Genomic DNA, 17217 nt, shown 5'->3' with positions numbered 1-17217 from the left:
AACAGTGGCATCTACATCTGCAGAACGTGAAGAACCAGTGGCATCTACATCTGAAGAACTTGAAAAATCAGTGGCATCTACATCTGCAGAACGTGAAAAATCAGTGGCATCTGCAGAACGTGAAGAAGCAGTGGAATCTACATCTGCAGAACGTGAAGAAACAGTGGCATCTACATCTACAGAACATGAAGAACCAGTGGCATCTACATCTGCAGAACGTGAAGAACCAGTGGCATCTACATCTGCAGAACATGAAGAACCAGTGGCATCTACATCTGCAGAATGTGAAAAATCAGTGACATCTGCAGAACGTGAACAACCAGTGGCATCTACATCTGCAGAACGTGAAGAACCAGTGGCATCGACATCTGCAGAACATGAAGATACAGTGGCATCTACATCTGCAGAACGTAAGAACCAGTGGCATCTACAGAACATGAAGAACCAGTGGCATCTACATCTGCAGAACGTGAAGAACCAGTGGCATCTACATCTGCAGAACATGAAGAACCAGTGGCATCTACATCTGCAGAATGTGAAAAATCAGTGACATCTACAGAACGTGAAGAACCAGTGGCATCTACATCTGCAGAACGTGAAGAACCAGTGGCATCTACATCTGTAGAACGTGAAGAACCAGTGGCATCTCCATCTGTAGAACGTGAAGAACCAGTGGCATCGACATCTACAGAACGTGAAAAATCAGTGTCATGGACATTTGCAGAACGTGAAGAATCAGTGGCGTCTACATCTGCAGAATGTGAAAAATCAGTGGCATCTGCAGAACGTAAAGAACCAGTGGCATCTACATCTACAGAACATGAAGAACCAGTGGCATCTACATCTGCAGAACGTGAAGAACCAGTGGCATCTACATCTGCAGAACATGAAGAACCAGTGGCATCTACATCTGCAGAATGTGAAAAATCAGTGACATCTGCAGAACGTGAAGAACCAGTGGCATCTACATCTGCAGAACGTGAAGAACCAGTGGCATCTACATCTGCAGAACGTGAAGAACCAGTGGCATCGACATCTGCAGAACATGAAGAACCAGTGGCATCTACATCTGCAGAACGTAAAGAACCAGTGGCATCTACATCTACAGAACGTGAAGAACCAGTGGCATCTACATCTGCAGAACGTGAAGAACCAGTGGCATCTACATCTACAGAACGTGAAGAACCAGTGGCATCTACATATGCAGAACGTGAAGAACCAGTGGCATCTACATCTGCAGAACATGAAGAACCAGTGGCATCTACATCTGCAAAACGTGAAGAACCAGTGGCATCTACATCTGTAGAACGTGAAGAATCAGTGGCATCTACATCTACAGAACGTGAAGAATCAGTGGCATCTACATCTACAGAACGTGAAGAACCAGTGGCATCTACAATCTGCAGAACGTGAAGAATCAGTGGCATCTACATCTGCAGAACATGAAGAACCAGTGGAATCTACATCTGCAGAACGTGAAGAACCAGTGGCATCTACATCTGCAGAACGTGAAGAACCAGTGGCATCTACATCTGCAGAACGTGAAGAATCAGTGGCATCTACATCTGCAGAACGTGAAGAACCAGTGGCATCTACATATGCAGAACGTGAAAAACCAGTGGCATCTACATCTGCAGAACATGAAGAACCAGTGGCATCTACATCTGCAAAACGTGAAGAACCAGTGGCATCTACATCTGTAGAACGTGAAGAATCAGTGGCATCTACATCTACAGAACGTGAAGAACCAGTGGCATCTACAATCTGCAGAACGTGAAGAATCAGTGGCATCTACATCTGCAGAACATGAAGAACCAGTGGAATCTACATCTGCAGAACGTGAAGAACCAGTGGCATCTACATCTGCAGAACGTGAAGAATCAGTGGCATCTACATCTGCAGAACGTGAAGAACCAGTGGCATCTACATCTGCAGAACGTGAAGAATCAGTGGCATCTACATCTGCAGAACGTGAAGAATCAGTGGCATCTACATCTGCAGAACATGAAGAACCAGTGGAATCTACATCTGCAGAACGTGAAGAACCAGTGGCATCTACATCTGCAGAACGTGAAGAACCAGTGGCATCTACATCTGCAGAACGTGAAGAATCAGTGGCATCTACATCTGCAGAACGTGAAGAACCAGTGGCATCTACATCTACAGAACGTGAAGAACCAGTGGCATCTACATCTGAAACTGATATTGGCTTTCGGTCGTCAAGCGAAGATCTATTTTTAGAATATAAGGCTAGTGCTAAGTGTCAGCCGGTCAGTCGGGGGATCTTTGTCTTTAGCCTGGGCCTCCCCTAGGTCGACTCAGCCTCAAACGAGTAAGTGGTGTGGTATGTCAACATCGCCACTGGGGAGACAAAGGCGGCCGGCCGTGGTGCTGGCCACCCACCCCCTCGTGTGCCGTGCCGGCCTTTATAGGTGCTCGCTAACAGCACTTGCCCCCTACAGTCTCGCAGGCTACACGGGGGATCTTTGTCTTTATCCTGTGTGTGTGGGGGGCAGCGACTGTGTAGCGATTCGCGCGCTGCGCTACAAACCCAGCGGCCCGAGTTCGATTCCCGCTCACGGCCGGTGACGATTATTTGAACCGGTCCTGGGCCTCCCCTAGGTCGACTCGGCCTCAAACGAGTAAGTGGTGTGGCGTGTCAACATCGCCACTGGGGAGACAAAGGCGGCCGGCCGTGGTGAATCCAAGTCCCGGGCGGAGCTGGGTTGTAAAGCTAGTAGAGTACTGTATTTCATAAATATTTTGTTCGGTAACTTGGGTTATATATCTATCTGTTTCGGTCTCGGTCAAAAGTGTACATAAAGTTTCGGTTTCGGCTGAAAGTGAAGTTAAACTCTCGGTTTCGGCCGAAAGTCAATTTTTAACTTTCCGTTTATTTTTGGTTTCAGCCCAAACCAGAAATTGAGTTTCGGTCGGCCTCTATTTAAGACCGTCCTTTCATGATGAACCGGAGTCCATGGTAATGGGACGTTACCGAATAAACATCTCTGTTGAAGACATCCCGCATGGACAGTCCCTCCCTTCGTGCTACATTACCCCCCCCCCCCAAGCGACCCGCAGTGTTGAGTGAATCACGCAGACTTGTTAATGGTGGCGGTTGACCTGCTAACCCCGTTTGACATTCCCTACGCACAAATATTAACGTTTGCCTGCTGGCGACTCGCACATACAATTGCGCACTCCAGGAGCTTCCGTTGTTATGGGTTGGGCAGGTGCGGGGGGTGCGTTTCAACCGTGGTGGCGGGACAGCCCCGTCGTGACCATGTAATTCTCCACTCGAGTCACGACGCCCTGGTGTGCGTTAGCGTCGGAGGAGACCATCTAATTCCCTGGCCGCAGGAAACCGTGAAGATTATCCCTATACGAGGGCTTCCGGGTTAAAACCTGTCAGCCAGGGGATCTCTTCTCGCGCTCTATGTGTGGGGCACCCGGCGATCGGCTCCGTGGCGGTGGCATCACACAAGCACAGGCCGTGGCCTGCAATTGGTTAGTTGGTATCGTGGCCAAGGGCTTGGTACGTTTGTGGAGGGCTGTAAGAACGGTCCGAACGGGTCCGGTGATTCAACGTTGAGCCTCACGTGCGCGCAGAGCTCTACCAATTTCGGCCAGGCGCATTCTCGGCGGCGCGTTTGAGCCACCCGAGTTCCGATTTGGTCAAGCTCCAGGTGACAACAGCAGCATGGGTGCGCGTGTGGTGTTTGTGGCGTGAGGGTTTGAAATTGCTTGTGGGCTTTGTCTGGTAGGATGGGGGATGGTTTAAATTAAATTTGTGTGTTTGGGTGATTTGTTTACATTTCTTGTATTTTGCACTCAGATGTTTTTGCTGTCTGTTGTAACGTTCTTACCAGCTTTATATAGCTCATCGGATTCCTACCAGTATAAATATTCAGATTCTTTCGATTTAAAGCTTTCGGGACTGCAGGGATTCATATTATTGGATCTTTCGGTAAAGTCACGTAGAAGGGAAATAATAAAATAGAAATAAAACATAATAAAATTCTCACGACGTTTCGGCCACAACACAAGCAGCTGCCAAGCTTGGCGGTGTGCATTAGGACGCTGTCTTTCCGACAGCTCTGTTCTTCACCTGAGGACGGCTGCTTGTGTTGTGGCCGAAACATCGTGGGAATTAAAGTTTATTTTTATTATTTTATTACTTCCCTTCTACGTGACTTTACCAAAAGATCCAAGAATATTCAGATTCTGTCTGGAAATTTTGTGGTCAAGTTGATGACAAGTGTACATCCTTGGGAGGACATTTAAAAAAGTGTAGCCATCACCGAAATCACACCGCATGCTTCTGGCCCCTTTCAAGGCCCCCACATTCTTATGGAACGTGGTGCAGCTCGGATACAAACCACAGTCCCCACACGTACTTCGGTGTTTTTAATCACCCCGCACTCATCTTCTTGGTTCTTTCGGTAAAGTCACGTAGAATGGAAATAATAAAATAAAAATAAAACATAATAAAATAATTCTCAGGACGTTTCGGCCACAACGCAAGCAGCTGTCCTCAGGTGAAGACCAGGTCTGTCGGGGAGACAGTGTGGTTATTGCAAACATGATACCTTGTATAAAGGTGTCAGGTCTGTCGGGGAGACGCTGTCTTCCCGACAGACCCGGTCATCACCTGAGGACGGCTGCTTGCGTTGTGGCCGAAACGTCGTGAAAATTATTTTATTATGTTTTATTTTTATTATTTTATTATCTCCCTTCTACGTGACTTTACCGAAAGAACCAAGAAGATGAATCCCTGCAGTCACGAAAGCTTTAAATCGAAATTTAGCATCCCCCATCTTAAACTTAAAAGGTTGCTAGAGCACCTCCGTCTGAAGTGGTTACTTCCAACCACCTTGGACGGGCGGATTCGACTCGTCGCAATCGGCACGAGTCGGAAGTCGCACGGCACCGAGACGGCCCCACCGAAGATCACCGAAGATCACTGAAGATCACCGACGGCCTTTACAGGATCATGGACAGACGGTGCACCGCAGCGTTGTTTCGGCCTGCATCTCTCCGCTGCCTACGCCGACCACCAGATTCTCACCGGGTGGCTAATGTCGAGGTTTGGCATGACGGCTACAGCACCGAGGTGGATTTAGGTCATAACCTAGATGGTGGATTTTTTTTTTTTGTACCAGTTGAAAGGGTAAAAACCTATTACTACAGTATATTTTGTCACTGGTAAAGGAGGTCTCAGTGTAAATGCTTACCCCGAGCTCTCAATACTCTGATAGTGCGCTGTCTTTGAGTTGTACGCCTTTTGGCGTCATCTGGTCCAACACCAATGGAGACTAGGCTCTAAGAAAAGCTGTCTCGAGCGTGGACCAATCAACTTCAAGGACAGTGCATATCATTATCATCAGAGTTTCTTTTTGTTTGCATTTTGACTGCTTGTGTTGTGGTTATTGCAAACATGATGCCTTGTATAAAGGTGTCAGTTTTTGTGCCAGTTGAAAGGGTAAAAACCTATTACTACAGTATATTTTGTCACTGGTAAAGGAGATGTCTCAGTGTAAATGCTTACCCCGAGCTCTCAATACTCTGATAGTGCGCTGTCTTTGAGTTGTACGCCTTTTGGCGTCATCTGGTCCAACACCAATGGAGACTAGGCTCTAAGAAAAGCTGTCTCGGGTGTGGATCAATCAACTTCAAGGACAATGCATATCATTATCATCATCAGAGTTGTTTCTTTTTATTTGCATTTTAACTGCTTGTGTTGTAGTTATTGCAAACATGATGCCTTGTATAAAGGTGTAATATTCCTCCAGGAGACGGCTTCGAAATCAGTCCTTTTATTTCCACTCCACAATACACTTTGCTCACTCACTCTCCGTTGCTGGCAGACAACGGAGAGAGGACAGACTTCGCACTAAGTCCCCACCGCGCACGTGGCAACCCGAGCCCCCGTCCGCGCGTGACCCTGCTCTTGTTAGTTTCAGTCTGCTCGCGATCGTTCCCTCTCACTCGCTCTTAATACCTTCGTCATGTGGTTCCCCCGCCAATCGTCCATGGACAGCTTCGACCATTCTCGATGGTTCCCTGTCACTCCCGGGACCACGCCCCTCATCCGGCTCCCCATTAGCTGGGGCCCCGAATGGCTAGGCCAATCACTCCTGATGACCTGTCGTGATGACGCATGGCCCACGGTCCTATCTCAACCCTTATTGGCTACAAGCAGGACCGGCAAGCCAATCCCCACGTGAACCCTCTATGGCTGTTATTACAAAGGTGTCAGTTTTTATACCAGTTCGAAGGGTAAAAACCCATTACTATGGTGGCTCACAGTTCGTTAAGCTGGGTGAACATCAGTCGTCGCCTGTGCCGAGCCTGGTGGGCCCTCTCCGTTTGTCAATGTCAAATTTTCGCGCGACATCAAGTCCCATCGGTATGTCGGCGACAACGCAGTTGTGTGCGGCAGCGAAGTCAACGTTGGGCCACGAAGAGAGCCTCGGTATCCTCGAAGACTGCACGCGAGCGGACGCTCCTGTGGTTCGCAACAAAATGAGATGCTGCTCGACCCAGAGGAGGTCGCAGACTCCGAAAGATTTTAGTTTTCTACTTGAGATCAATGAGTCTCGACACCACGCGATCAACCGTTGATGTTGTTTGATCACCACGTGCAAAATACGGGTCGGAGATCCTGCAATTCCAATATTTCGGCATTGCAGCAAAGTACTGATGAGGCTGGACTATTGCAACTCACTACTCCCAACAGGACGTCAAAAAAAACATTAGCGAGCTACAGGGCGTGTACAAAATTCGTTGACGCGTGTGGTGTCGCGACGGGAACTTCCCAGATCTGACCGCATCTCCGATTAGCACGGTTGGTCACTTACGGTACGTACGTATCCGTCTAGCGCTTGCCGAGCTGCATCAGTTCCCGGTTGCCAGAGGTCGCAAACGGGTTTTGATTCCTTACCCGTACCCGGCCGCACCAGGGTCGCAAATGGGTACCCGTACCCGGCCGGGTACAGGTAGCCGTATCCTACCCGAAATGAGTGACAAACGGTTACTCACCAGTGACTCACGGCCTACCCGTACCCGTACCCGGCTGCACCAGGGTCGCAAACGGCTACCCGTACCCGGCCGGGTACGGGTAGCCGGGTATCGGGTAGGGTACGGGTATCGGGTACCCAGTTGCGACCTCTGCCGGTTGCTCAACATATCCATTACAAGGTTCTGCTTATTATTTAGACAAAGCGCTCGCTGCCAACGAACCACAGTACCTTGCTGAGAGACTGTCAAAAAACACAGACCATCGTATTCTTAGGTTTTTTCGGTAAAGTCACGTAGGTAAAACATTAAAATTAATAAAAGTAAAATAAAATAAAAATCACGTTTCGGAGGCAACACAAGCTTCCGTCTTCAGGTGGAACCGTCACAGCCACGACAGCTGTATCAAGTAAATGAGAGATTGCAGGAGCTACCACTCCGTTTATATAATGGTTGGAGAAGGGGGGGGGGGGGTAAGGGCCAAAAACAGCACACTTTTTATTAATATGGTAAGGTGAGGCTTAAGAGGGTGAGCCTTTGTTATGGAGAGGTACGGTTTGTGACTCAACCTGTGACAAGGAGACAACCACTAAACATGGTAAGTTAAATCTTTTTTGCATGGTTAATCACATCTTTCCAATGATTACTCAGTTTGTAACCGTCATCACGGTTGAAATTATGTCTGTGTTTGTATATTTGTATGGCTTCGTGTACAAACCTTTGATGGTAGCCAGGAGGTTTGCAGAGAACCTTGGTCTCGGAAAAGACAATTTCATGAGAGCCCACCGAGACTATCGTGCCAAACCCCACAGCTTTTCAGCCACTCACCGAAGACGGCCCACTGCATCGCATGCTTTCAGCAGTGCCTCTGCACCTGGTCTGGAAAACTCTCTTCTGCCATTAGATTCACACTGAAACTGTGAACTTTAAGAATGCAAACTGAAAAAACTCTTTATTTAGGACTGCTTTTAGCATATAGCCCCTTCCCCCACCAGCACCTCCGATGAACACGATGGGCTACGTACGGTGTGAAAGATGTACAAAAACAAAGATCCCCCCCCCCCAGTATAGCCTTAACAGACTATTGGGGCAAGTGCTGTTGGCGAGTAGCACCTATTAAGGCCGGCACGGCACACGAGGGGTGTGGGTGGTCAGCACCACGCCCGACCGCCTTTGTCTCCCCAGCGTCGATGTTAACTACACACCGCACCAGCTACTCGTTTGAGGCCGAGCCTACCTAGGGGGGAGAGGACCGTTTCAGATAATCATCACCGGCGCGAAAGCTCCTGCGTGTTTGCGCTGGTGGAACTTCAGAGAGGACGACTGCGTGAACGCCCGACCGCAGACGTCGCAGCGGAAGGGCTTCTCGCCCGTGTGCGTTCGCTCGTGGTCTTTGAGGACGTTCTTCCAAGCGAAGGTCTGACCGCACGTGTCGCAGCTGTACGGCTTCTCGCCCGTGTGCTTGCGCTGGTGGCGTTTCAGTGTGCCCGGCAGCGGGAAGTCCTGCCCGCACACCTTGCACTGGTACGGCCTCTCGCCAGTGTGCGTGCGCTCGTGCCGCTTCAGCGTGTCCACCCGCGAGAACTCCTGGCCGCACACCTTGCATCGGTGCGGCCTCTCCCCCGTGTGCATGCGCTGGTGGTGCGTCAGGTTGCGCCGCATGGAGAAGGTCTTCCCGCAGATCCCGCAGCTGTGGCACGCCGGGAGCGGATCGTCGTCCGCGGCGGGATACTTCCGGTAGGCCGCGTCCTTGCCCGCGGCCTCCCAGCCGAGCGCACGGCCCATCGCGAGCTGATCGGGCGTGCTCGTGGCGACCGCCGCCGCCGCCGCGGCTTTGTTGCCGCGTCTCACGTCGGCCGCCGGATGATGCGTCCGGGGAAAGCGGAGGTAGTTGTCGACGAGCGGAGAGTTTGCTTGGGCCGCCTGCAGCGATTTCACGTCCGCAATGAGGAGTCGCGGGCGATCGCGAGAGTGGTTGCTGCCTGCGGGAGAGAGGAACGGCAGTTGGCGATGGTGGCGAGCGGAAAAAATAAACTTTAAAAGGTTTCGATTCGATGCACACGTGGCTGGGTAGTTTTCTAATCCGCCACTTTAGGTCAGCAACTTACGAGCATCCGACTGCACACAATGACTCGATTGTATTTCCACATCTGCAGTTCGATGGGCAGTTTTGCTCAAAATACCAGCACAACAACCAAAAACTACATGTATTTATAGCAGGTAAGGCCCGCCCCAAGCTATAAAGCTCTTTTTCGGAAGCGACCTGGTCACAAATGATAGCTCAACAAAGTGGCTTTTCAAGTTAAAATGTAGAACAGACAAGTACTCTAAACGCACGTGGATTCTAATGCGGAGGGAAAACCCGGGAGAAAAATCCACACGTCCACGGGGAGAATGAACAAATATGAAAGCAGGTGCCGGGGTCGGGATGGAACCCACGGACCACTTGCATACCAGTCGAGGGAGCTAAACATCGACATTGTGGCACCACAATTTCATCACCACGATCTGTGGGCAGATAACCCGTAGATGTCTACTGAACAATGTCATTGGTAATAGTTTTTTTACCCTTCTATCTGGCAACAAAACTGACACCTTTTTTACGAGGAGTCATGTTTGCATAAACCACAATACCTGCAGTCGTAATGCAAACAAAAAACATAACTCTGATAATGTATGCACTGTCCTTGAAGTTGACTTTTTTACTGAAAGCTTTAAATCAAAATACAACTTACTCTGTTTCAAACCTTGCTTGTTTATTAGCATTATAAAAAAAATATTTTTTAACAATTGAGAATCAAAGGGTTGCAAAGGCTTCAGCAAAGGTTAAGAACCACGGCTTCAACGGGGAGCGCAACGCAAGTGGACAGGAGCCCCCCCTTTGGGTGGGCACGGCGCAGTGGGCACGCAGCGAAATGGCGTAAAGAGGAAAGACCGTCTTTGAACAATAATGAGGCTCACCGTCAAAGCTCTCCGCTTTTACGATCCGCTCCTTCCGGCTGGAGCCAGAATCGTCAACGCCCAAAGCCAGGCTCTGTTCAGCTAGGTCTGGATTTAACAAAACAAATGCACACAGCATGGGTTGGCACGGAACAATGCTGAACGTGGCAGGGTTAAGAATGTTCAACATGCAGGCTTTCGCTTACATATGCGTCGCTAATTGGCCGTTTCGGGTGGTGGCGGGTTTATTTATATTTACGCGATATAATCCCAAAAAAAACTAAACCCTCTATGCGGGTTTAAGATCTTGGTTCTTTCGGCCACAACGCAAGCAGCCGTCCTCAGACGGCTGCTTGCGTTGTGGCCGAAACGTCGTGAGAATTATTTATTATGTTTTATTTTTATTATTTTATTACTTCCCTTCTACGTGACTTTACCGAAAGAACCAAGAAGATGAATCCCTGCAGTCACGAAAGCTTTAAATCGAAATTGGACCTTCATGAGTTTTTACAGAGAATGCTCAAGTCAATTATGGTCAAATACAGGCAGACCTCGCTGAGTGCTCAAGATGGGCGCTAAAAGGGGTCATTATACCATGGCATACATGGGGGATGCGCTCCCGACAGCGTGGTTTCTATCGTAGGAGCAATATACGAGGGCTTCACTTGGGGCTATCGGTAATTAACAATGTGTTTTAAATTTCGATTTAAAGCTTTCGTGACTGCAGGGATTCATCTTCTTGGTTCTTTCGGTAAAGTCACGTAGAATGGAAATAATAAAATAATAAAAATAAAACATAAAATAATTCTCACGACGTTTCGGCCACAACGCAAGCAGCCGTCCTCAGGTGGAGAGCAGGTCTGTCGAGCAGACAGACCTGCGTTGTGGCCGAAACATCGTGAGAATTATTTTATTATGTTTTATTTTTATTATTTTATTATTTCCATTCTACGTGACTTTACCGAAAGAACCAAGAAAATGTGTTTTAACATCAGTATTATTACACTGGTCAACACACTTTTTCTGGCATAAGGTATTCCAACGGTTTTAAGGTAATTTTGGGGTGCAGATTCCAAATCTGGCATCAGTTTTTGTCTATCACATCAGGTTTTTGAGATATCAAATATTGCATTTTCAATAAAAACTGCAGAAGAAAAATATTAAATAAATGTGGATATCTACAAAAAATGATATTATAAACACACTATCCTAAAAATACAGCACCATATTTTAACACTAAAGCAGTCACTGACTCGCAACAACTTGCAATCACAAGTGACAGAGTTAATTTCGGGTAAAATCAATGAAAATGGGGTATGCCGATAGCATAAAAATTACATGTGATAGAGCAAATCTGAGATCAGATTTGGAATCGGCACCCTGTGAAATTAGTCTAGAACAGCTGCAAAAGTCCAGGCCAGAAAAAAAAGTTTTTTTTTTTGTTGACCAGTGAATTATTCTACTGTACTCCTACAAGGCAGCGGTGGGAGAAGAGGTTGGAGCTGCTGAGCTCCGAATACGGGTGTTTAGCGATGCCCTCGGTCAATGTCTGTGACAAAGTATCTTTTCAGAATCAGAATCTGTAATTTAGGCTGGAGGAATCCGATGAGCTACGAAGCTCTATTTCACAGATGTGCAGAACGGGGTCAGCCTTAAAAAGACCATCGTGGTCTCGTCAGTTCGCCTGAAAAAAAAACACGCACGTTATTTTCTCTCACGATTACGACGTTTCAAAAAACAACTTGAACCCGCTCTCATCTGCCTCCGTTCGCCGATTTTGGTTCGGATCTGCTCCCTGTAGCTGTGCCAGAGGTCGCAATCGGGTACCCGATACTCAGCTACCCGTACCTGGCCGGGTACGGGTACCCGTTTGCGACCCTGGTGCGGCCGGGTACGGGTATGGGTACGGGTAGGCCGTGAGTCACTGGTGAGTAACCGTTTGTCACTCATTTCCCAACGTCTTGTCTCTTCTCACAATTCAAGTTCCTAGAATCAACCCACCCGTGCCTGCAACATGGCTTCATTCCAGAGGTCGCAATCGGGTACCCGATACCCGTACCCTACCCGATACCGACTACCCGTACCCGGCCGGGTACGGGTAAGGAATCAAAACCCGTTTGCGACCTCTGAGCTGTGCGAAGTAAACGCCCTGTATTCCTTGTGACCTCCGGGTGAAAGGCACTTAGAGGTGTAAATAACGATTGTTTTCCACTTTCCCCGCTCCAGACGATAGCTCCAATTGTCTAGCAAACTTGCTGTACATCGCCCAAATTTTGCTCCCTTCATCAAAGTTCTTTTAATATTTCATAGAGTTCATTATAGCTCTTAGGTTTTTTCGGTAAAACCTAAGAGTATGAATCCTTGCAGTCACGAAAGCTTCGAATCTAGAAGTCATTATAGCTCCAGTATAAATAATATATTCTGATTCTGAGCATTGCATGTCGGTCTTATTCCTCACCAACCCCTGATAATAATCTCGTTGGTTTTATAGAAGGTATCTCATTGAAGAGACACCATCAAGTTTTGTTTCACACCACGGTAAAGCTACTGCCGGGGCCCTGTCACCGTGAACAGTTTTAAAGGGGGAAAAAAATCTTACCAGCGCAGGTCTCAACTTTGATGGTCATCAACTGATCGCGTTGGAGAAGTTCATCAGACAACAACTTTGGCTCCTCGGCCTCATCTGTAAAAACAATGAAAACAAGTCAATCTTGCGTTTTAGCAGTTTGGTTCGGCGGGAAGTTTTGAAAACGCAGCACAATCATCATGGGACCTCCCCTTTGCCAGTACCAAAATATACTAATAGGGTTTTTCCCCTTTTTTCTGGCAACTAAAGAAAGCTGTCTCTGGTGTGGACCAATCAGTTTCAAAGACAGTGCATAAATTATCAGAGTATTGTTTTTTTGTTTGCATTTGACTGCAAGTATTGTGGTTAATGTAAGCACGATTCCTTGCAAAAGGTGTCAGGTTTTGTTGCCAGAAAAAAAGGGGACAAACCCTATTAGTATATTTTGGTACTGGCAAAGGAGGTCCCATGATGTAGCTGCTCACCCCGAGCTCTCATTACTCTGGTAGTGCGTTGTCTTTGAACTGTGCGCCTTTTGGCGTCATCTGGTCGAACACCATATGAGACTAGGCTCTAAAGAAAGCTGTCTCTGGTGTGGACCAATCAGTTTCAAGGACAATGCATACATTATCAAAGTATTGTTTTTTGTTTGCATTTGACTGCAAGTATTGTGGTGAATGTAAGCATGACTCCTTGCAAAAGGTGTCAGTTTCGTTGCCATAAAAAATGGGAAAAACGCGGCACAAATGTAAATGTATGCATTTAACACCAAAACGGAGATTGCACGTACGTGGAACTGATTCGCAGCGTACATAGCCAATTGTGCTCAAACAGGAGGTGCATTTCGGTAGTTTCATTAAATCCCAAAACACTCTGTGAATACCAGACACAGGCCACATTACCTTCTGCTACACAAACACCGAAATCTACCGCATCCAAGGGGGCAGCTGCTCTTGCGGCGGTTAAAGCGAAACCCCCGTCACTGGTTTCTTGGTCATCCATGGCTCCCAGCCCCACATCTTCAGGACTGTCAGCGCCCGTGGCTGATAAACCTGTGGGATGCGTCAGTCCATCCCACTCGCCCAGCCTCCGCGCGGACAGCAGCAGCTCCCGGCTCAGGCCGCTGAACAGAGCGAGCAGCACGTCCACCAGCCCTCCCAGCGTCACGTCGCCAGGGTAGGCGGCGGCCGCATCATCGTGGTGCCCGTCGCCCCGCAGGGCCTTCACCACCTGCCGCAGCACGGCGTAGAAGCCGAAGGGCAGGCGGTCGCGCGCCGCGGCCAGCAGCTCGGCACGCACGAGGCCGTCCCCGACGCAGGCGCGCAGGACCCCGTAGTCCCGGATGCCCAGCTCCGAGTCCATGGCCCGGGCCACCTCCTGGTTCACGCCCTGCGCCTCCAGCCACGCCGGGAAGTCGTCCATCGGCTCCGGCAATGGGGTAGCCACCGCGCACGCCATGCTGGTGATGATGGTGATGTTCGTTTCAGGTCACTCGGTGCGGTGGAAGTAAACGACGGTCGTGCGGATCTAACCTGTGGACAGGCGTGCATCAATTCAGCCAGTCTACATAACAACTTTGGCACCCCCCCCCCCCCCTCTCAGCCAGTCTACATAACAAAGGATCAGTCCTAGATTTGAAGCTTTCGTGACTGCAAGGATTCATATTCTTGGGTCTTTTCGGTAAAGTCACGTAGGTAAAAAATGAAAATTAATAAAAGTAAAATAAAATAAGTAAAAAATAAAATCACGATGTTTCGGAGGCTTGTGTTGCCTCCGAAACGTCGTGATTTTTTATTTTTATTTTATTTTACTTTTATTAATTTTAATTTTTTTACCTACGTGACTTTACCGAAAAAACCTAAGAATATAAAGTATCCGTCCTTTGTTATGTAGACTAGCCGTAGTTTCAGCCGCACCAACCTTACCATAATAATAAAAAACTCCTATCGAGGGGTCTGCCCTGGTTCCTCCCCCCTCAACCAGTATATATACAAGGACTGTTTTCTTGGAATTTCTCATTTACTTGATACAGCTATCGTGCTGTGACGGTTCCACCTGAAGACGGAGACTTGTGTTGCCTCCGAAACGTCGTGATTTTTATTTGATTTAAATTTTTTACCTACGTGACTTTACCGAAAAAACCCAAGAATATGAATCCTTGCAGTCACGAAAGCTTCAAATCTAGAAGTGCATCAATTCGTTTATTTGTCCTTCCCCCGCCGCGCACCTCCGATTAGCACGGTTTGCGACGTACGGGTGCGAAAGATGTTCAACGTACATACACGGCATCAATGAATTCACCCTGCGTTAAATTTCGATTTAAAGCTTTCGTGACTGCAGGGATTCATCTTCTTGGTTCTTTCGGTAAAGTCACGTAGAATGGAAATAATGAAATAATAAAAATAAAACATAATAAAATAATTCTCACGACGTTTCGGCCCCAACGCAAGCAGCCGTCCTCAGGTGGAGAACAGGTCTGTCGAGAAGACAGAGTCTGAATGTTGTGGCCGAAACGTCGTGAGAATTATTTAATGTTTTATTTTTATTATTTTATTATTTCCATTCTACGTGACTTTACCGAAAGAACCAAGAAGATCACCCTGCGTTTTTTAAAGGAACGTTAGTGACGTAAACCATGTGCAAATGATCTGAAACATGTTAAATTTAGGCTAATCGAAAGAATTCTGCACAATGCAGGACTGCAAAACAGGGGCTATAAAATGACTACGAAATCGAATTCCGCCCCCAAAGTCTGCCAATTCCCAGAATTTATTTGAAAAAGATGTGTGCCATGACTGCAGGCTTCAAAATCTGTATTCATACTGGAGGAATCTGATGAGTTACACAAAGCTCTTTGTTTCAGATGTCCAGTCAGGGCCACGGGGTGAGAAATGTAGCGTTACGAACATAAACACTAAACACGGTATTCTTGGTTCTTTCGGTAAAGTCACTCCAACACAAGCAATCATCATCAGGTGTGGATTTCGCACCTGATGATGATGGCTTGTGTTTCAGTCGAAACGTCGCGAGAATTTTTATTGGTTGATAATTTTATTATTTTATTATTTCCCTTATACGTGACTTTACCGAAAGAACCAAGAATATGAATCCCTGCAGTCACGAAAGCTTTAAATCAAAAACTAAACACGGTGTTATTAGTTTACATAACACACCAACATAGGCCTGGGGGAGATGCAGGGGGAGATGTATGGACTGTGAAACGGGGAGTTGGAGGGGGGAGATGCAGGGAGAGATGCAGGGGGGAGATCCAGGGGGGAGATGCATGGACTGTGAAACAGGGAGATGCAGAGGGAGATGCATGGGCTGTGAAACGGGGGGAGATGCAGGGCCTGTGAAACAGGGAGATACAGGGGGAGATACAGGGGGAGATGGAGGGGGAGATGCAGGGCCTGTGAAACAGGGAGATTCAGGGGGAGATGCAAGAGGGAGATTCAGGGGGAGATGCATGGGACTGTGACACGGGGTGAGATGCATGGGACTGTGACACGGGGGGAGATCAACTTCCGTGCGCTATGAAGACGTCGCCATAAGGAGTTGGGGGAGTGAATCCGCTTCCAAGTTGCCTCCTTCTCTTCAAACACAAAAAACAAACCTCACAAAGTCAAAAACGGCGACAGCATAAAATAATAAAACATAATAAAACAATTCGCACGACGTTTCGGCCACAACGCAAGCAGCCGTCCTCAGGTGTAGACGCTGTCTTCTCGACAGACCTGGTCTTCACCTGAGGACGGCTGCTTGCGTTGTGGCCGAAACGTCGTGAGAATTGTATTTTATGTTTAATTTTTATTATTTTATTATTTCCCTTCTACGTGCCTTTACCGAAAGAACCAAGAAGATGAATCCCTGCAGTCACGAAAGCTTTAAATCGAAATTTCATTATGTTTCATTTTTATTCTATTATTTTCATTCACATTTTATTAAAATAAAATATTTTATTATGTTTTATTTTTATTATTTTATTATTTCCATTCTACACGACTTTACCGAAAGAACCAAGAAGATAAATCCCTGCAGTCACGAAAGAAGCTTTAAATCGAAATTTAACCGCAACAGCATTTTGCCAAAGCGGAGCAGTTTGCACGCGAGACCACGTGGCTTATGGTTAAACATTCTTTAACAAAATGTAGTTGTGATGCTGCTGCTGTTGTTGTTGTTGTGTTTGGTTATATTTTAACAACAGTAGGCCCTGTAGAGAACGAAAGAACGACAAGTCTAACACGCCACTGGTCACGGAAACGCAACTCCCACAAAAATCTTCGTCTGTGCACTCGAGTTTAAAGAAGGATGGGGGGGGGAGAGAGTGTTTGTTTGTTAAACGTTATGTTAGTCTCACGTAAACAACAACAACAACAGCATTACCTGACGAACGAGAAAGGCCTGAGTCTTTACCTCTGCCGGGCCTGGCTGCTGCTGCTGATGATGTCTGGTCAACGTTGATGGGGGAGGGGGTGATGGTGGTGGTGGTGGAGGCGGAGGGACCGCGGCGATTTGCACCACGCTACCAAAGTACAATTTCAGTGGAACAAAACAAATATTTTTTGTTCTTGGGTTAGTAAGTGATATTTTCTAATTGGTAAAGTCACGTAGGTAGAAATAAATTATTAAAATAAAATAATAGAAATAAAAGAATAATTTTATTTCTATTATTATTTTCTAATTGGTAAGGTCAC

The 17217-nt window shown here is 47.3% G+C and overlaps 1 protein-coding gene across 2 annotated transcripts; it reads right to left on the bottom strand.

The window, feature by feature from the left end:
- Positions 1 to 5800: 5800 nt before the first annotated feature.
- LOC133359185 (zinc finger protein 226-like) lies at positions 5801 to 17010 on the bottom strand. 2 transcript variants are annotated; one of them, XM_061577605.1, is made up of 5 exons: positions 16907 to 17010; positions 13426 to 14055; positions 12557 to 12640; positions 9979 to 10065; positions 5801 to 8999 (listed from the first exon to the last, which is right to left on the bottom strand). In XM_061577605.1, exons 2-5 carry the CDS (start codon positions 13979 to 13981, stop codon positions 8275 to 8277), a joined length of 1452 nt encoding a protein of 483 aa, XP_061433589.1. In that variant the 5' UTR covers positions 13982 to 14055; positions 16907 to 17010; the 3' UTR covers positions 5801 to 8274. The 2 variants fall into 2 exon arrangements, with proteins under 2 accessions (XP_061433589.1, XP_061433591.1); XM_061577607.1 differs by having other exon boundaries at positions 16937 to 16986.
- Positions 17011 to 17217: the final 207 nt, after the last annotated feature.

Source organism: Lethenteron reissneri, chromosome 64, assembly GCF_015708825.2.
Source record: "Lethenteron reissneri isolate LAM-NWPU_2019-01 chromosome 64, ASM1570882v1, whole genome shotgun sequence".
Taxonomy (NCBI): Eukaryota; Metazoa; Chordata; class Hyperoartia; order Petromyzontiformes; family Petromyzontidae; genus Lethenteron; species Lethenteron reissneri.
Note: the sequence above shows the minus strand (reverse complement) of the source record. Positions and strands in the feature narration are given on the sequence as shown.